A 20,590-nucleotide genomic window follows, 5' to 3' on the forward strand; every position below is an offset into this window, starting at 1 on the left:
CCCTGACTTAGCACAGTGCTCTCCACCCAGAGCCGCCTCTTCTTTCAGGTCGCCCCTAGGAGGCAGAGAGCAGAGGGTAGGAACAGACTCGGATCACACTTGATTTGAATTCTGGCTTGCGGTCTTACCAGCTGTGTGAACTACTCTAAAAACCTCAAGTTTCTTTATCTCCAAAATGGGACACAGATGTAGCCCCCTCAAGGGAGTTGTAGGGATTCAATGAGATTATTTATGTTAAGTCCTTAACACAGGACTTGGTACAAGGTAAGTGCTGAATAAAGGTTAACAACTATTATCATTTCTTAGCTCTTATTCCCTGCGTCACTAGAATTAAGCTCTAAGAGGCGGCCGCTCTGCTTAGGGTCCCACCGGCTCAGTGTCCAAGCTGGACAGAACCACCTCTGTGCAAGCCAGCCCCCAGCTGCCTTTCGGAACCCGGGTGCTGCATTCACACACTGCCGGCCGCTGTGTCCGATCACCGACCTCTTGCGGGCCCTGGTCTGGGCATGCAGTTCTGCTGCCTGGAGCGCCTCCCTCATCCGACCACCATGCCAGTCGTTTGAGACCCAGGTGGCAATGCCTCTCCCAGGGCCTTGCTCCCTACTTTGTGTCCTGTACCTCTCTGTGTGAGCTGTCACCACACTTGCCAGGAACAGAACAAGGCTCCACAGCTGGCTGCTGACGGTCCATCAGAGCCCACAGGCCTCCCAAGAACACGTGTGATGTAGACTTTCTCCCCCGCACTGTAGCCTTCTTAGGAGTACCGATTAGATCTTTCTAGTCTCTTGTAAAGTCCACAGTGCATCTGCAGTACTATGTGCCCGTGAACGACTTAAGCTACATTAACTGATAAGAAACCAGTATTTTCATCGTGCTCCCACTCAAATAGTTGTGCCTATTCCTGTTTCTGGGAGGTCTCTCCTCATGCTGCAGTTCAAACTCCCCTTCCCTACGTACACATTCCTTTTCCAGTTTGGAAGACTGAGCACATCCAGATTATAGGTCTCCAACCTTGGCAAAGGCCACTATGCGGTGGCTCTCAGATCCCCTGTGCACTTTGTAAGCACTTACAATCAAAGGCAGGAGCATCTCTGCTGCCTGACTGACAGCAATAAGAGGGACTTGCTGAACGCTGCACAGATTTTCAGTTAAGATCTAGCTCTGAAAAGGACTCATTTCCATTTAGCAAAGCCACTTTGCTCATGCTGAATACCACCGGTGTGCCAGAACAGTGGAGCTGGCTAGCATTTTTCCTCCTGCCTTCGTACAGCTGAGACCACTTCTTGACAGTCACCCCACCTAAGAGTTGTCAACAGAATGTGTATCTACAAACCACAGAGAAAACAGAACTGAGTGTTTTTACATGATCTGATAATTCTCCCAGGAAGCAGAGCTAATAGGAGACCCTTCTTCAAGCATTCCTTCCTGCTTCAGAATAAGGAAAGATGACCACGAATTTTACATTCAAGAGCCTAGAGAGAGAAAAAGCACTCTCTTGACCTGGGGACACCCGAGGGTCTTATTTTCAGTGCAAAGACGACTCCATGCATGCAAATCCAAGCAGTATTAATGCAGCCCGCCAGGCTTCGCTGCTGAGGAACTTAGGCTGCTAGGAAACCAACCAAAGACTGAAATCAGGGACTCCTGGGGATGAGCAAAACTAAAATGAGATGCATTCCCCCCGCCCCCCGTTTCTGCAGCATATGGTTCCTAATGCCAAAATAGAAGCACTCGGTTTCTCTGAACCAGGAACAAAGAACATACAGAAAATTTGTCTGTTTCAAAGAGGTTGAGTTTTTCACATATATAACATTACACCTGTTCAATATATAGAACCCCAAATTACTGCTTTAATGACAAAGCAGTCACGATTCGGTTGTCATCTAAGGAGATGTGGGTTAGGAGTTCTGTTCATCGTTAATCTCCCTTAAAAGGAGGACTTGATGGAAATTCTCTATAAACCGGTAAATACTCTAACAGATCTAGCATCACAGGTCATAGAACTGCCCAGCAACTAGCCAGAACACACTAGGTGCTCAATAAATGTGTACTAACTGAACATACAACTAAATGAATGCCTAGCTCCTGGGTTGCACCATAACCAAAGAGAAGAGCACCTTAACATGTTCTCATCTGGCAGTCCCACCCAAGAGCAGCTCTATGAGAGCAAAGGCTGTAGAAGGACACAGGAACTGCAATCGGGAGACCTGGCTTCAGGTCCCAGCTCTGCCATTCGTCCCATCACTTAACTCACTAACCTGTTTCGCTCCTCCCATGTTCTAGGCACTGGGGCAGGCCCAGTGGGCACAGTAAAGAGTAAAACAGCTTACAAACTAACTGCAAGGACGGAGGAAGTAGTATAGCTGACCCTGAACAATGTGGGAGTTCAGTATATAACTTTTCACTCCCCGCAAAATTAACTGCGAATAGCCTACTGTTGACCAGAAGGAAGCCTTACCAGTAATATCAACAGTCAGCTAACACATATTTTGTATGTTAGATGCATCGCATACTGTAATCTTACAATAAAGTAAGCTGGAGAACAGGAAGTGCTATTAAGACAATCACAAATGCTATTAAGACAATGTATGGTGCTGCACTGTAAACAATCTGCACACAAGTGGACCCGTGCAGCTCAAACCCCTGCTGTTCGAGGGTCCACTGTGTGGAGGTATGGCGAGTACGGCGGAGGAGTCAGTGCCGGGAGGGGGCACCTCATCTCGTCTGAAGGGTCAGGGCGGGCTGCTGCTGGAGGGTGAAGCGGCGGCCACCAGGGCACGGGAAGTTCTAGGTGAGGACGTGGTGCATGAACGCCCCGCACCAGGCAAGAGGGGGTGTGTGCAGGACCCTGAGACCCCAGCCCGGGGCTGGCCGGCAGAGGAAGGGGGAGGTGGACAGCAAAGAGGCGGGAGGCACACTGAGACACACCGTGGACCTAAGAAGCTATAAAACAAGGTAATGGGAAAAAATCCTCTACACTTCTGCAGACTCGGAAATAACAGATTAGAAAAACCACCCCATGGGAGTGAGAAGACAGAGGCTCTCGGCACAGCTGGTGGTGGGTCCTCAATAGGCCAGTGAACCCGCAGGCTCAGCTGGCTCCGGAGCCAGTCGATGCCGTACCCGGTGCCTGCCAGTGTGGACACGGGACTGCTACAAAGCAGGGCTGCGCAAGTGCTGGCTCTAGAATGGCAAGCATGGCACTGCCCAGGGAACCTGTGCCTCAGCCTCCCTCCCTGGCTAACAGGGAGCCTCCCGGGTGGCTGGGAGTTTAACTGAGCGCATACCCGTGAAAGCACTTAGAAGACCGCTCGACTGACAGCTAGTGCTCAGGCTGCTGAGTTATAATTGTCACGAGATGCCGTGTGACAAGGCACCACAATGTTGCTGACCACCAGGAGCGCCTGCATCGAGGGAAAGACCTCTCTTCCAACAGGAGGAGTCCCGCAGACACACGGTGACTGAGGAGAGTCTCAGCAGAAGCCGGCTTGTCACAGGAGTACTTACTCTCAGGAGTACTGATCGCTCGTTTAGTTACGTGGTCCACAGCTCCACTGGACTCCTGCTCCAAGCTGTAGGAGGTTGCTAAGATAAAACAGGAAAGTTTTAGCTGTCCAAAAAACCCCAACACGGTTAGCAAGATCTGTGATAAAGCTAATATCCCAAATAAAGTGTTTTTATAATGAAGTAACTCAGAAAGATACCAAAAAAATGATAAACATGAGAAACATTGTCCATTTTCACTAGGATTCAAAGAAAAGGAAATTAAGGGGCGCCTGGGTGGCTCAGTCATTAAGCGTCTGCCTTTGGCTCAGGTCATGATCCCAGGGTCCTGGGATCGAGCCCCGCATCGGGCTCCCTGCTCGGCGGGAAGCCTGCTTCTCCCTCTCCCGCTCCCCCTGCTTGTGTTCCCTCTATCGCTGTGTCTCTCTCTGTCAAATAAATAAATAAAATCTTTAAAAAAAAAGAAAGAAAGAAAAGGAAATTAAAACCATAGCCGGTTTTGATCTATAAAGCCCGGCAAAGAAGATGGGAAATTGTAAGACCAATGTTTCTAAGCAGGAAAATGGCCACTGGCTCTGGCCAACGTACAACTGCAGTGAGTTACAGAAGCCAATCTGATGCTATCAAAGGCTTTAAAAATATTCATGGCCTCTGAGTGCTGGGAATCAATCCTAAAGATTATATACTTTATTGTGACATTACTTCAAAAAATTGAAAAACACCTGTATTTCCGAGACAAGGGTAACAGTAAATAGGTTTCAGTACTTCCACAAGATAGAATGCTAAGAGGCCATGGGGAGAAAAGTTAGGAAAGAAAAGTTCATGGGCAAATGTTCACTATTACTCTCAGTTATGTGGAGGGAGGTCGACTACAAACCAGAAATGCACACTACGATTACAACTTTATAAATAAGGCCAAATGCATGTGTGTGGGGAGTGGAAAGACGGGAATAATGAATACTTTGCCACTAATGGGTGAGTTTTCCACTCCACTCTCTTTTCCAAATCTCTAATAAGAGACAACCCAGAGTCCCAAATCCCCAAAGTTGTTTGTTTTAAAGATAAGAAAACAGAATCATTTAAAAAAGGATGAGAGGGAGGCTTGTTCTGTGTTTTCATCTGTATCCTCACTGTGTCTGAGGTACAAAACCGACCACTTCTATCGGCGCCCCTGGAGCCACCCCAGACCTGGAACCTACCACGATGGCACATTTTGTCCAGGCTCTGAGAGCTTAACGGGAATGGCAACACTCCTGTGCTCCGACTCCGGTGCCTGCTACTGGACTCCACAGCTTTCTTGACAGAATTCAGGATCGCAATGGTGCTCAGGGACATGGGCCTGAGGAGGAAAACATGCCAGATGTGCAGAGAGGACGAGGGCGAAAACGCTGCAGTAACCGCCCTCGGCCTCCCGGGGGCGCCCTCAACCACACTCCTTGCAAATCAGAAAGAGAGGAGCCTGGAGGAGGTGTCCGCCAAAAGGCCCACTGGGGAAGGTCCAGAGGCAGCAGAGAATGTGGTGAGAGGCAGTCAGCCCCATTCCCGATGTAGCGGCTCCGTACCTGCCTTTGGGCATGAACCTCTTCAATAGCCCAGTCTCCAGGGCAGGGGACAGAGGCGGTGCTTGGCCAGCAAGTGCCCTGGGTGTTGAGGGCTGGCTCGCAGCAGCGGGCACAGTGGCACCTTCCCGGCCACCAAGAGCTGGCATTACTTCTAAACTCGGAGCAACCTGTCAGGGAAGAGAAATAAAGACTCTTTACCTACTGACACTTTTTTGTTGTTGTTAATGGAAACTTTACATGCCCTGAGCAAGTCCAGAAAAAACCGTGTCAGCCCTGGGCAAGTAGAACGTTCTCTTCAGAAAGTTATGGCAGATGTCATGGCACTAAAGAGAAAAAGGATTAAGTTAATTGGCCTTCATCAGTTTTTAATGCAGTGGATCTGTCTGGATTTCTCAGAGACGTGAACACACTGTGTCTGGAAGTGAACAGCAGCTCACTGGAAATACCCCAAGTGACATTCTGTTCGAAACAGGGGACCACAGACAAAGTGAGACACCTAGGGGGATCTAGTTAGCTATGATCACTAGAATCACAGATCAAACAACCTGCCGACCAGCTTGCTTTCTGGGTATTCGCACACAGCCCCCAGGTATTACTCTGATGACTTTCCAGACAAGTTCATGAGGCCTGGCCAGGAGGGAAGGGAAGCCTCCCTGATCGAGTGATCCATGTGGCACATGCGGCAAAGGAACACGCAGTGGTCCACAACCAGCAACCCGAAAGTTCTCGATCCAGCCAACCTCGGCTCCTATGTGGGTTTCGAGCAGCACTGGGGAAGCTGGGAGCGGAGGGCGGACTGGAGAGAGGAGGGTCACACACTACTTGTGCTGTGTCCCCCTGGTCCTGCAAGCCGCCGCACTCACGTCTGCCTGCCTCGCTCGGCCCTGCTCCTGGGCTCGCTGCTCGACGTACTTCTTGATGTCGTACTCAAGTTCTGATGCCAGCTGCCGGTCTAGCGCAAAGCAATCCTTGATTTCGTCGCGGTAATCCTGCATCACCTCCTAAAACAGACCCCGAGGCATCTTTTAGTGTTTTCTTGAATAAATACATAAGCTCTGCAATGCAACCAGAGAAATATCAACAGGAGTAGTAAGACACGTTTTGCTGAGAGCCGACTATTTCTAGTACATCAACCACCAAGTTAAGTAACATGATGGTATTTTCCCAGGAAAGGCCAACTGCACTGGTATTGACCACAGAAGGCAGGGAGCATGGTGTGAGAGATTAAGTTATCAGTTCTGATCTCTTAGGGAGTGTCCTGTCTATCTGCATTCAACAGGCAGTTTCCCAGGTTCCTGATGAGGAAGAAGGGACATGGAATCACACGATCTGAGCCTCAAGCAGGCCTTATTCCAGGGCACAGAACTGCCACTGATAAGCCACCCCCTTTCCATTCCTGAAGGCAGGGATGGGGATAGTGATGTAGCTAGGTGGCTGGGCTTGGCTCTGGGTCACCACCAGTTTAAAGGCTCTTGTAGTGTCACTGAGGCAGGCCCCTTAGGAATTCAAGTCAGAGGTTAGGTGGGCAGGTGATACCTGGCACTGTCCTGGCTCCGACAGGGCTTCTGGAGCAAGTTACAGGAAGCTGTGCAGTCTAAAAGTTGCTCATCTGTCTACACTAGCTTTCTCAGAGGATGGCAACTATGGTTCTACTCCCATCGTTGTGTCTTCCTCTGAAGATAGGACAGAAAAGCTTTTATCATATGACGCTAAGAACATTCTCAGGGCTTACAGGGTGCTGCCAGGGACCAGGCCTCTTGGCTAAGAGGAAGAAACCATTTCACCTAACTTAGTAGTAGAGGGAGACGATGTATCGGACCCCACCTGTGAGGGAAGTCCCAACAAAGGGAAGGCAATCTATGAACCCTTCCAGCTACCGTGAAGAGAGGCTGCACAGGTCGGGGCAGAGGGCAGCTGAAGCTGCTTCCACAGAAGGCCGCCAACAAACGAGAGCTGTGCCGCTCAAATAGGGCAGCTGTGTGGCCATCCTCCGGCCGTGTGCTCCGCAACAGGGGACAGACTTACTGTGCGTAAGCCTTTAAGTAGTTTGAGGATCTAAACTCTTTTTTTTCCCTCTCAGAGCTTTAAAACAGGGCAATAAAAGCCTAAGAATAACTGGACGTTCCCATTTTTTACCACACAATGAGCCTATCTTTCCTACCTTAACTTCCTTTAGTTTAAAGAGCTATTTAAGGAATTTACATTAAATATAATTTGGTTGTAGCCCTTACCGGAAAAATTTTTGTAGCATTTCTTGAAGAAGAAAATAGCATAGTGTAAACAGAGAACAGAAAAAAAACTGTTCCATGTATTTCTGATTGAAAAATTTTGCCAGAAAGGTCGGGGGCCTCATTTATGTCTGCATGGCAAGTCTACATACTCTGGGTGCTTAGACCACGACTTTTCATGGCCTCAGATCCCAGCAGTGACGGCGGCCCGGCCCCCAACAGTGCGCCCCAAGACCCACTGCTACTTCCTGATGTGGAGGCAGTGTTAAAGGTAAACATCCCCAAATTGAACATGATGCTCAATTTCACTTTATCTCTCACCAGAATGAACTAAGATGATGCCTTTGTACTTGACCCCAGTTGAGAAAGTCTTCAAAACGGAATCTCCAAACTGGTATCAAGGACACACATGCTCAGCAGAATGAGTCAGCCCTTCATAAACTCAACGGCATGAAAAAGGCAAGAACCGGCTTCTGTGGAACCTACGGTCAAACTCTCTCTCTCTTCTCCCCGACAGTCAAAGGCCTGTCTGGCTGGTCTAATTCTAAAAAAATGTAAAGCTGGTTTTGTAGCATTTTGAGTTCCTGCGTTCACCGACCAACTACACCATCGTAAGTGTGACCAATCCTGAGTAATGAGCTAGAGGAGGGAGACACTGGCCACAAAGCACAAGGTCATCTTTTACCCTGAGATAGGTCATGAGTTCCCGCAAAGCTGGGATCTTATTTTTCTCTAGCAAGGTCTTCAGGGAGATGATAATTGGAATAATATTTTCTATGAAATTCTTCTTCTGAACCTGTAGTAACACAAACAAAGGCATGTTTTAGATGGATAAAGTTCTGAGACAAAGGCTTCTCCCTGACCTAGCTCCTTCTGCACGACCAATCTACGGTACTACAAAGACTTCTTGTTTATCTTTTATGATGATGCTGGGAACTGTCTAGGACCCAGCACCTTTGTCTTGGAGACTTTATAAGCATTACCTCAAAACACTCAGAAGGCTTTCTGAAGTAGGATGGGGATGAACGCGATTCTTACTTTCTAAACAAGAAACAGGAATTAGAAATAGGCTGAATAACGACAACAAGCTCTAAACCTCCACACAAACCCATCTCGGATCCAGTCAATTCCTCCACTCAGCATCCTCCCTTTGGAATGAAAATGAGTTCACTTCTGGCTACCCAAAAGGGACATTTTGTATTCCTGCTGTGAAATGACAAATGGTTGAGAATGGCTAAGTATGAAAGAGTCAGTGTTGTATTTCTCTCTTTTTGTGTGTATAACTTCTCACACATTTAGAAAAGGTTTATGTATTTATATAGTATCTGATTTGACCAAGCCTTCATATTCTTAACCGTGAATGATCACTAACCAGTTATTTTCTAATAAATTTCTTAGAATTAAAAATAGCCATTATAGTAACCCACATATGTAGTTAAGATTTATCCTTCTGAATTCGGAAAGTATTCTTTTTCTTCTTAAAGTCACTAGTATATGTTCCCTGCTTGTAAATCACCATTTCTAAAAAGTAAGAGTTCCTGAGATAGAAGGTCAATCGGTAGAGAAATAAACACTTTAATAAATATGAGTTTGAGCAGATGGTAAGTACAGGGATAGTCTTAAAAAGTGGCTTAAATGCGTTCAACTCAATAAATATGATCAAATGCCTTCTCTGTAGCAGACACAAAGCTAACCTCTGGGGATGTAAAAATTAAGCCAAGAATTCTTGCCTTCCAGCTACTTCTAGACCAGACTGTGTGCTATGATGTGTGGCATGGTGTGACAAGTGGCAGGATGGTGAGGAACTTACAGAAGAGGGATGCCTAACGAGGCAGGCGCATCTTTTGAAAAGATGTAGGAATTTGGCGGCAGGAAAGGAGGACAGGGTGGGAGAGGCCCTGTGGGCAGAGAGACAGTGTGCAAAGGCACAACAGCAGGAGTGCACACCTCCCACTCGAGGAACCAACAGTGACCTGGAATGGAGAGGTCAGGGAAGGGAGCATGGAGACGGGAGGTGCAGGGGCAAGAGTTCCGTGTGCCTGGGAGAAGAATAAGGATTTTATTCAGAAGGTGATAGGAAGCCACCAAACTACAGTCTAAAGGTAGCATTAGTGAGGTATAACTTATATGCAGTAAAATTTATCCATGTTAAGTGAACAGTCTGACGCATCTGACAACAGTATAGAGTAACCAACACCACAGTCTGCATAATCACCCGTAATCTGTCACCCTGAAATTCCCTGCTGCCCTCTGCAGCCAATCTGCCTCTAGTCTCTTTTAAGCAAGAGAATAAAATGATCAAATTTGTCCTTAAAGACTGCTGTGGCAGCAAGGCGGTACACAGCCTGGACCAGAAAAAACTAGAGACACAAAGGATGCTGAGTGAGGAAACCACTGGGAACGGCACCAGCTTAAGTAAGTACAGAACTGGTCGAATGGGTGAGGGAGATGGGTTTGTGAGATAAAATGGACCGCATCTGGGGACACACTGGATGGCGTCAAAGTCTATTTCTTCAGGGTCCAAAGCTTTCAGGACTCAGGTGGGAAATACAACCTAGTGATCAAGGCTAGTGTAAGAACTGGACCCTGGTGAGGACTATGGCAATCAAGCGCCGCTCTAAATCAGTCTGATCCCAATTTTCACACTCTGGCCAAAGGAAGCATGTGCCTGGCATGTGAGACTCCAGAATGGGGTAGTACTGAGCTCCCTTATGGACAACTTGGTAGATAATGGTTTCCTTCTCCACAACAGTGACTGCAGGAGAAGAGACAGAGAGGAGGGAGAAGAGAGGAATAACTCAGTTTTGAAAGAGGAAGTCTGAGATGCCTGTGGCACATCCAAGCAGACCAATGGGATGGATTCGGGCCACGAGAGGAGGTGGAGCTAGAAACACAGAGGCAGAATCGTCATCACTGGGATGAGTGTTAAGGCCATGGGTGAGAATAAAATCCTGATTTGAGGTAGACCACCAGTACTCAGGGGGTAGACGGAGGAACACAGGGGTGTAACGAGGCCCGTTTGTGGAACGACACACTCACTTGCGAGATGAGCCGCTTCTGAGCTTCCTGCATGACCGCACTGGCCAAGGCCGTGTCATCTTCTTCCATAAGGAGGTCCTTATCTGCTTTAGATCTCATGGCCAAAAGCTTGATCTCCTTTGAGCTGAGGACCTCAAATGTATCTGAAAGCAATTCACTGGCTTCCATGTCTAGGGGCAGGATGCCGTCGGCAAAGGATGCTGAGAGAGAGCACAAAAGATCAGCTTCAGGGCGCCTGGGTGGCTCAGTTGGTTAAGCAACTGCCTTCCGCTCAGGTCATGATCCTGGAGTCCCGGGATCGAGTCCCACATCGGGCTCCCTGCTCGGCAGGGAGTCTGCTTCTCCCTCTGACCCTCTTCCCTCTCATGCTCTCTATCTCTCATTCTCTCTCTCTCTCAAATAAATAAATAAAATCTTTAAAAAAAAAAAAAAAAAAAAAGATCAGCTTCGGAGAAAGAGCCCAGCCCCGGTGGGGGAGGGTATCCCACAGAGCTAGGAGGGCCCGTCTTGGCTTCGAGTGGGGGTCTGTGGGCACAGCTGATATCAAAGAAGGAAAAAAACGGGGTCTTCCCATAGTATCAGGGTCTCATTTGCTATAGGTCTGCTGAGCCATTAGCTATAGGGCATTTCATTTTTAAATATACATTTTATCCCAAATACACCAGGCCTACCCAAAATACTAAGACAGATTTTGGAAGTGATATTGAATCGTTGTTCATCTGTGAAGTGCTCCAGAAGAAATTTGTAGATTTTCATTCGTTTCTGCTTGTTTGTCTTTCCCTTCAGTGAAAACAGCCGTTTCTCTCTATGGTGAAACAGGACAATTTTACCACAGCACATGGGCAAGGGTACAAGGATGTTAATTTCAATAGCAGTTCGCAGCACCCTAAAAGCTGTCTACCCAAGACGTTAAGTGCACAGACGAGAGGACAGCACGTCCCTCAGGATGCTATTGCAGGCTGAACGGGCTCACATCACCCTGCCCAGAGAAGGCAGTCCCGCTGCAAGCACCACTGGGGCCAGAGTCTGTGCCTCACCACTTGTACACGCAGCTGCCCACCTCCCCCTGCTTGCCCGGCCCTTCCCGAGAGCTCTGCTGACCTCTCGGACTGGGGGAACTTGTTATACTTCTCATGCTTCTCGTAGTTATTGAAGTGGAAGATACACTCAATGAAGTGCTGGAAGAACATGACAGGGTTCCTCTTCAGTAACAGGTGAGCCAGGCAAAACTCCCCAAAGCTGCAAAGAAGGGGAGAGAGAAGAAAGAGACCCGTTTGCTATTTGCAGACAGCCTCTAAAATTACACTGAGAATGCTGAGGGCAGAGGGGAAACTGTGAATAAGGCAAAGGGATATGAAATCTATCCCAATACACAGCTTCGTTCAGACCAAAAAGCAAGATACAAATTTAGCTTCTTTTGTCTGTCCTTGCTCAAGAGCCTCCATTTTGAATCCAAGGTCAGCATAAAGGCTTCTTCTACCAGGATTCCTTTCAAAATTCTAACAAGGTGTTATTATTCAGCTATACTTCAAATGTGGGAAAACAACCAACCGACCCCAAACTGCTCTTCAAGTAGAATTCTGTGGTCCTCATGGCTGATGCAACGATAAACCACCACCTGAAAATGAACACTTGGCTTCCCCCCCCTTCAACTTGAGGTTTCTTGCCCACAATAATGAACAAAAACCAATTTTCCTAATTGGGACTTTTTCAAGAATTGGGATTAATTACAAGAGCCTTCCAGTTTGGGTCAGCACAGACAGTGAAGCACTCTTACTGAGCTCTGGACTCATCAGCAAGCCCCAGGCACTCTCCTTTCTCCTGTGCCCCCAAATCTGGAAGAGGCGTCTGACATGCACATACCAGGCTACCCAGGGAGACACAGATGTCACCAGCACTGCACCGATCTGAACGGCAAAATACTAGTGGTTTCCAAAGCCAAATGTACATGGACAAAAGCCAGGTTATCCAACCGCAGGCCCCAGATAGTTTGTCTAGTAGGGGAGAGAAGGCCAAGGCACGGGCGTTTGCTCAGGGGTCAGCATGGGGTGGTGCAGGGCTGGCTCTGATTCATTTATACTGTCCAGACCAATGTTTTAATTTCATTTCAGAGTTAAGTGCAATTTCCACCTACACAGGGGCACCAGTCAGCTCTCAAGGAGGGAGGCACAGTGAGGAGGATGACCCAAAGTGATTCTTGGCTTTGGGATGTACAGGACTCGAGGGAGATTCACCTTCCCCTAATGGTCCTCCTGAGGCTAGTATTAAAATCACTTTGTATTCAAAGCATACACATTGATTAAAACTCAGAGAAGGTAGTTCCGGAAACATAATTGAAGTAAACCTAAGTAAAAGCTCCAGGGCAAACAGAGGCACTCTGACCACTCACCTAGGAGATAAGGGAACAGCCTGAAATAATGCTGAACACAAAATCAACAAAACTCTATTTCGTAAAGGGACTCCCCTGAGGAGAAGTTCACCTGAAGCCAGCTAGGAGCGCCTGCTGATCTAGGAGCCGTCAGTCAGTGCGTCTACACAAAATGCTGTTTAGTAGACCTGGCTAAAGGGCAAACAAGTTTGGTCACAGCATCAGGTGAAGTTCTTTCTAAACAAGGGTTACTCTGGTAAGCTATCTATGACCAAGAGTGGAGAAAACCATTAAGTAAACAAAAACCATTCCCCCAGAAACAAGACTTTACCTTCCTTTATTACAGTTAAAACTCCTACAGCACAGCAATTCTTAGAACTACCTGCATTTTCTCCTCGGATCTGAAGTCATTCATGTGAAAATGAGATCAGACAGAATCCACTCTTCCGCAAGAAGACGGGCTGCTCTGAGCTTCAATTTGTGCGCTTTGACTTGATGTCCAATGCTCATCTACTCAGAATTTAGGTCAAAAATATATACCAGTAGAGGTAACTGATGTGCAAGATAGTGCAGTCTATCCCCTAGTGAATAACTGGCTTAACGAACTGTACAGATAAATCCAACGGTAACATAAATCATGCAAAGGATTTACATGCTCGGGGCTGGAAGCCGAGTCAAAGGGCTTTGCATCATGAGAAGCCAGAAACCACAGTCAATGGGTAACATTCAGCACTCGTCTTGCTGTTACATTTACTGGGACTAAAAGGGCACATTTCAGCCTTGACTGGATTGGACTCACCGATCTTTCTAGCTTGATAAACTGGTGAAGAGAGATAATTTTGTTTTCTTTTTTTTTTGTTTGTTTGGCAGCTGGAAAGTTAAAAAAAATTAACATTCCAAGGAATGCTTCCTGGAGCATTCCTTTTAGAGTGGCAAGAGGACAGCACTTTTCAGGTACCTGAAACAGAAAACTTCAACACCTCCAAAGATACCTTCCAAAGAACTCAGCTTCCTTTCCCACCTCTTCTCATCCCTCAGGACAATTAAAAGGAACGGTACGTAATCACCCCACCAATTCAGGGATACTGTCTAGACATTTTACACAGCATTAATTACATTATACGGAAAACAAAAAGATGACCAGCTAAATCTGAGTCATAATAATCTTATACAAAACGGTTATTACTCTCTTATTAAGAATCCAAATCCAGGTTTCAAACAGCCTAGCCTCACTTTCACATTCAGTATTAGTAGGAACATAAAAATCTGACTTTTTAAAGATGTTTTCCCATGCCAAATGCTATTCTGAAGCATCTATCTGCTCAATAAAGGCCACTGTTCATGGACTCCTATTCCCGATCTGTCCTACAACTTGGTCTATCTCAGACCCATTTATGCCAAAATTCTATCTGAAACTTGAGGCAAGTTATTTCCTATATCCATGTGATCCTTGGCTTCCACCCCAAATCCAGGCCCCCTGTTCCCCTATCTTCATCAGCTCTATCACATCCCTATACTGTTGTTTCTTCTCCCCTGATCTCACTTCCCCCTGTCTACTTTCCCGACTTGAGCGTACTCCGTACTCTAGTTCCAGGAGAAGTCAAATGTCTACCCTCTCCACACTTTTTCATAAATCAGGGCCGGCTTTCCTCTAGGGACACCCACAGCCCTCTAAAGGGAAGGACGCTTGCTGCTTCTCCCAAATGCCAGAGTCAAGGCATGAGGACCATACTTTCCCTCCATACTATTTTCATTCATTCATTTGCCAAATGTTCACTGGGGTGTCTCCTTAGTCTCAAGCTCTCTTTCAGGTGCTAGGGATAATGCAGTCAACAAAACACAATCTCTGCCTCTCTTGGACGCTTATATTCTAGTAGGTAGTCAGATGTTACATATACAACACAAAATATGTTGCCACAAGTTGTCTGAAGAAAAAGCTGTTTGGGGAAGGTATAGTAAAGGGGGAAGGGAGGGTTGGATCCCTCCACCTGGCCCACGGAGCGGTACGGAGGCCCCTCTCCTGAGGCTCTGGCTACCTACTTTGCCCCGCACTGCTTAGTACCTGCATCCCAGTTTTCTCCACTCCAAATCCCAACATCACTGCTATGGTCTGAATGTTTGTGTCCTCACCAACCCCATTCCTATGTTGGAAACCTAGCCCCGAAGGAGATGGTATTAGGAGACTGGGCCTTTGGGGTTAGTGAACGAGATTAGCGTCCTTACAAAAGATGCCCTGGAAAGATCCCTTGTTCCTTCTGCCATGTGAAAACACAATGAGAAGCCTGTTATTTTCACCAGAACCCAATCATGCCGGCGACAGGGTTTCAGACTTCTAGCTTCTAAACAGTGAGAAAGAAATTTCTGTTGTTTATACGCTATTCAGTCTGTATTTTTTTTTTTTTAAGATTTTATTTATTTATTTGACAGAGCACAAGCAGGGGAGCAGCAGGCAGAAGCAGGCTTCCTGATGAACAGGCAGCCTGAGGTGGGGCTTGATCCCAGAACCCTGGAATCGCAACCAAGCCAAAGGCAGAGGCTTAACCGACTGAGCCACCCAGGCACCCCCAGTCTGTGGTATTTTGTTAGAGCGGTCTGAATGGACTATGACAATTTCTCAGAGCATCTTCAATGTCCATACAGATGAGCTCATTTAACCCCTAACTTTCTATTTTTCTGATTTCATCAACTCTAGTGACCCTCCCATGTATGTTCTATGTAGCTACTCTGCAGCCCCATCCTGGACCATGTCATTACACCCGGAACACCCACTTCTGACTAAGATAATCCACTTCATGACCACACACACCTATCCTTCCAGCTTTCTGACCCCCCACCCCTTCCCATTCTACTTGTTCTACAACTTCACTAATCCCTCTAGATGCTCAATTACTTCCTCTTCTCCCAGCCGGATCTCTGTCTTCGTTTTCTTTTCTAACTTAATGGCCATTACCTTAGTCATTCTCTTTCCTTGAACTTCTCTGGCCCTGCCTTGTGATACTTGCGGCATTTCCCCAGTTAAGCCCAAACAACCCACTTGTTACCTATCACGCCGTGACTCCTGTACTACAAGGACACCACCTAGTGGGCAGAGGGGAAAATACACCATACGATCTTGTAGTCCTAAACTTTAGTGGGTGTATATGACCAATTAAAAATGTCATTCAGGAAATCCACCTGGGCCAGAAATAAATGCAACAAGCTCTGCCACTATAGTCTCTTTAGAAGACCTGTATTAGCAGATACGTATGGAAAAATTAATGTGTTTAATGCAAGCAGATAGGCCTGACCTAAAAATAGGGGAACAGACTAATTCAAATTACAATTAACAAAGGTAATCATTAGCTTATTAAAGCTGAAAATCTGGGGCCCACATTTGAACCACGTGGTTTAAACAAACACAGAATATGGAGATAAAATGGAAAGATTTAAAAGAGAAGTATCAAAATACTACAAGAGGCACTGATTATCTTACTATAGTGTAAATATCTATCTACCCTAATCTTTCTGATTCATGCTCTGATCAATTTTTTTTTTTTTTTAAGATTTTATTTACTTATTTTACAGAGAGAGAGAGAGAGCACAAGCAGGGGGAGCAGCAGGGGGAGAGGGAGAAGTAGGCTCCCCGCTGAGCAGAGAGCCCGATGAGGGGCTCGATCCCAGGACCCTGGGATCGTGACCTGAGCCAGAGGCAGACACTTAACCGACTGAGCCACCCAGGTGCCCCTTTGATCACCTTTATACCAGGTGCTGTGTATGTTACATACTGACCAATGCTCTTGTTCACATACATGTATAGGAGCTGAGAAAAGGGAGTAAACCCAAAAGTGTACGTTAAATAACCAATCTCACCTTCCCAGCTCATCAGATGAGAGCCTCCCAACACTTCTAATTATGCCTGCTTCTCGGCTGTACATTGTAGAGAGGAGAGAGCCATGACAGCCAGTCTTATGGTAGCAGAGTAAAGGTAAAAGGGCACTGCATCACTATTTTGGTCCTTTCTTGGTTATATAAACAAAGAAAAAGTAATAGTCTTAGCTTTTTATTTCTGACTCTAGATAGCAATAATTACAATGTTAACCTTCCACTAGTTTATTATGTAAAATAGTCCTCCTTAGAAAATTATACCCAAAGAAAACCGAACAGAAATTCTTCCATGGAACTCAGAGTAAATCATTGGTGACCATATTTAGAACCAGAGGGACCCATTATTATAAGCATTTATAGCTAATGAACTCTCTAAAGACCTTTTCCCAACTGTGGTAGCTTTTGCCATGCATTCAACATTCTATTCTCCAATTGCAGAACTGCTTTAAAAAGAATTATTCATGCAACATAATCTAGGTTAACAAATTCTGTAAGATCATTCCTCAACCTCCTGAAAATAAATCCTCAAAAAAATTATAGAACGATAGGAATTAACAAGTGGCAAAACAACTCCTTTCCCTTCCAATTCTCAAGAAACACCCCTTTCCAAGAAGCCTTGTAATTTGTATACTCTCATTTCACAATGTCTTAAAATTCCTAGAATTTCTTCCTTACAATTTCTGCACTTACAAGAAAGCATGAACTCTATCAAAATTGACATTTTACTGGCTTAGAAATCAACATAGTTAAGTCAATAGTTAATGGCTACAATTCCATATAGTTTGCTATGACAGACTCATATACTGCTCTTCATTACTCCTTTAGGGAGAGTCAACAATGTTAGCAAATGTAGTCAATGCTGAGACTATTTAATGGTCAAACTGAATGAGGGATTTTTTTTTTTAATTTATATGCAAAGTAAAGCTTTGTTATATAGCTTAAAAATCTGCTAATTCTCTGGCAACTGCCAAAAGCTCACTAAATTCTAAAAAACTCAACCCCAAACAAATTTTAAAGAGAACTAATGTACACCAGAAATTAGGTAAATCATTCAGTTATCTGACATGTGAGGAAAGAGTTACCTGGCGATGTCTGGGTGTGAATCTATCAGAGTGCTGACAAATCGAAAGAACAGAGAGCCCTTCCATTTCACAAATTCTTCCTGTATAAAGAGAAACCAGCTTGTTTAAGGATGAATTTTAATATACAAACCCTAAATGCATTCAGTCATAAAACCAACTGTTAACTTTTTTTTGTTTAACATCACACCTGTCAGCTACTCCGTCTGTCTGTGCCACATTAGCACAGTCTGTTAGCACTCACTTCCGACCATCTTGAAAGCACGTATATTTGCTGATCATAAAGAGAAGTGGAGGGATATTTGGGTAGAACAGCATCCTATTTACTCTATTAGGAAAATTACTCAAAGCACCTGGCTTTAAAAGGGAGAGCCAATGGTGCCTTCATCAGGTACCTAACCATATAAAAAGTAAGTATATAGAACATACTAGAATAGATATACAACTTAGTTAAATGCCTTCTATTTAAAGATCAAATACTATTTCTCCCTCACTTTAGGCTAAACATATATTCTCGATGGCAAGAAAAACATTGAGTGCTCTGTTCACTAAGAGTTTAGAGTTCACTAAGTTCTTTCACACACTAAAAATGTCTCACTGGACTCTCAGACCAACTCTGAGACAGCCAGGGCAAATATGATCCTCATTTCACAAAAGAAGAAGTTATGTCTGAGAAACACTGACTTGTTCAAAGTCAAGGAGAATGACAGAATTGGAACTAGAAGTACTCGTCCACTGAGTGTGCTCTTCTCTACATGGAATTTACTCACAAAAATGAAGCCTCACACTGGTTGACAGGATATGTGAACAAACACCCAAAATAAACATTAGGAAGTAACACTCTGTTTAAAAGGCTGCATAGAACATCAGAAGAGTGATATTTTAAACCAGAGACAAGGCTGATTATTTTTGGATTCTACTACAGAGCAGTGCATTTCCTATGCTACTCCAATATTCCCTGAAACCAGAAGCAATAGTGGAAGGAAAAAAATGACAGGTCCTGTTCTCAGACATACCTGCAAGAGATTGGTAAGCAAGATGAGTGTTTGCTTTCGGATGAATGGATTTGAATCCTTCAGACACATGGAGATATTGGGAATGTACTTGTCCACCATGACCGTGTACCGGATACAAAGATCACACATGACGATGACAACATTGTTGCGAACAGCCACATCATCACACACTTCCAGCTCTCGCACAAGGGCCGGGATGCTCTTCTTTGCAAGGTCCTCATGCTGTAAGCACAGCTTGCCTGTCACAGAAGAGATTAAGATGTCTTGACTCTAATCCTATGCCTACACTTTCTCCAGATAAAGCCTGCTGTGGATTTTACTTGATCAAAGTTAAAACATCATATCAACAATCACAAACAAAAAAATCATAGGCAGACAAACCTATACCACTAAATATCAGGAAGTTCAAAATACCTAAAAAAATAATGCCCCCCCCACCACTTCAGCGTTTTATGAGACATATACAAAGAGATGTTCCTTCATTGGAGTAAAACTATCCTCCTTTTAAAGTCAACAGTTGAATTTCAGAACTTATCTACTCACCTGGAAAATGACCAATAAAATCTAACAGATGATACATTTTATTTTGATTATACACATACTCCATTGAAGCCAAAAAGTTTAATAATGAATTTGAAACCTGAGCTAGGTAAATAGGAAAGAATAACCACCTCATTTTATTTCTTATTCACAGGAGAGGGAGGCTGTTACTGAGTTTTGTTTGTATTTTTTTTTAAGATTTTGTTTATTTATTTGAGAGAGAGAGAGCACAAGCAGGCAGAGGGACAGAGGGACAAGCAGACTCCCTGCTGAGCGGGGAGCCCAACACGGGGCTCGATCCCAGGACCCTGAGATCATGACCTGGCCAAAGTCAGAAGCTTAACTGACTGCGCCACCCAGGTGCCCCTGTTTGTAATTTTTTGCAGCCCAGAGAATGTTTTGCTCTTATTCACAATTCTTAGATTTTTAAAAAATTAGTATTACAAAAAACATTCATAAATCTTATCCAGCATAAAATAAACAATCATACTAAAACAAAATTCAAATTAGAGCACAGAGGTTAGTCTTCTCGAGACTCACAACAATTTGAGTCCATGGGGAAATATGTCTATTAATTAGCTCATCTACCAGTTCTGATAGGTATCAAATAAACTATCTCCTTTTTTTTTTAAAGATTTTACCTATTTATTTGAGAGAGAGAGAATGAGAGACAGAGAGCACGAGAGGGAAGAGGGTCAGAGGGAGAAGCAGACTCCCCGCCGAGCAGGGAGCCCAATGCGGGACTCGATCCCGGGACTCCAGGATCATGACCTGAGCCTAAGGCAGTCGCTTAAACAACTGAGCCACCCAGGCGCCCTAAACTATCTCCTTTTATGAACTGAACCGCAAATTTAGTTTTTCAATCCCAGAAATCAGTGTGGTACCTGGCATATAGTTCTTGATGAACAGACCTCATGGTGCTACATTATGAGTATTAAACACCCCCCCCATAAAAAGGAACAAGTGTAATTGTAATAAATTAACATAAAAACCAAAAGTTCCCTACAGGGAGTGTCTTGAGTCTGATCGTCTTGGGCAGCTGCCAACCAAGGGCTCTCATTATCAGCACTCTGGTATGCCTCTGAGCTAGGTGCTACTATCAGAATTCCCTCCAAAATTCACAAGAGCTAGAGTAAATATGAGCTCAGCATACGTAACACATTACTAAGGCTGGCTTATTTGAGACAAAAAAGCTACCCATGGAACTGGACCGCACAAGCAATATTTTTCCCGTGTTATTCTTGCTTACCCAAAGTAATGATGGCGTGTGCTCTAATCATGGAAGGCATGACACAGCCCCGGACTTGGGAGAGTGGCTCAAAGGCTGGAGCTTCACTGCGACCTTGAGATGATGTTGCTACAAGGAAGAAGAAGAGGGCTTATCTACAGT

At 45.2% G+C, this 20,590-nt stretch overlaps 2 protein-coding genes across 4 annotated transcripts in view; one reads left to right on the forward strand and one right to left on the reverse strand.

Annotated features, from left to right (window-relative positions):
- The window catches only part of JAM3 (junctional adhesion molecule 3), a 106,683-nt gene extending 98,825 nt beyond the window's left edge, over window positions 1–7,858 (forward strand). The window contains exon 9 of the mRNA XM_027579431.2: window positions 7,619–7,858. Coding sequence (XP_027435232.1) covers window positions 7,619–7,633 — 15 coding nt within the window. The 3' untranslated portion in view covers window positions 7,634–7,858. The remainder of the gene's footprint in view (window positions 1–7,618) is intronic.
- NCAPD3 (non-SMC condensin II complex subunit D3) overlaps window positions 1–20,590 on the reverse strand; it is a 69,200-nt gene that overhangs the window by 1,708 nt on the left and 46,902 nt on the right. Inside the window, exons 23-33 of one of the 3 annotated variants that reach the window (XM_027579422.2) lie at window positions 20,450–20,557; window positions 18,661–18,899; window positions 17,648–17,727; window positions 11,435–11,572; window positions 11,005–11,138; window positions 10,334–10,533; window positions 7,980–8,090; window positions 5,930–6,067; window positions 5,067–5,233; window positions 4,704–4,843; window positions 3,508–3,585 (exon numbers count right to left, since the gene is read on the reverse strand). In XM_027579422.2, coding sequence (XP_027435223.1) covers window positions 3,508–3,585; window positions 4,704–4,843; window positions 5,067–5,233; window positions 5,930–6,067; window positions 7,980–8,090; window positions 10,334–10,533; window positions 11,005–11,138; window positions 11,435–11,572; window positions 17,648–17,727; window positions 18,661–18,899; window positions 20,450–20,557 — 1,533 coding nt within the window. Of the gene's footprint in view, window positions 1–3,507; window positions 3,586–4,703; window positions 4,844–5,066; window positions 5,234–5,929; window positions 6,068–6,602; window positions 6,740–7,979; window positions 8,091–10,333; window positions 10,534–11,004; window positions 11,139–11,434; window positions 11,573–17,647; window positions 17,728–18,660; window positions 18,900–20,449; window positions 20,558–20,590 lie in introns of those variants that run through there. The other 2 variants (XM_027579423.2, XR_003517437.1) reach the window with 2 other exon arrangements.

The sequence above is a fragment of the Zalophus californianus genome, chromosome 11 (genome assembly GCF_009762305.2).
Source record: "Zalophus californianus isolate mZalCal1 chromosome 11, mZalCal1.pri.v2, whole genome shotgun sequence".
NCBI lineage: Eukaryota > Metazoa > Chordata > Mammalia > Carnivora > Otariidae > Zalophus > Zalophus californianus.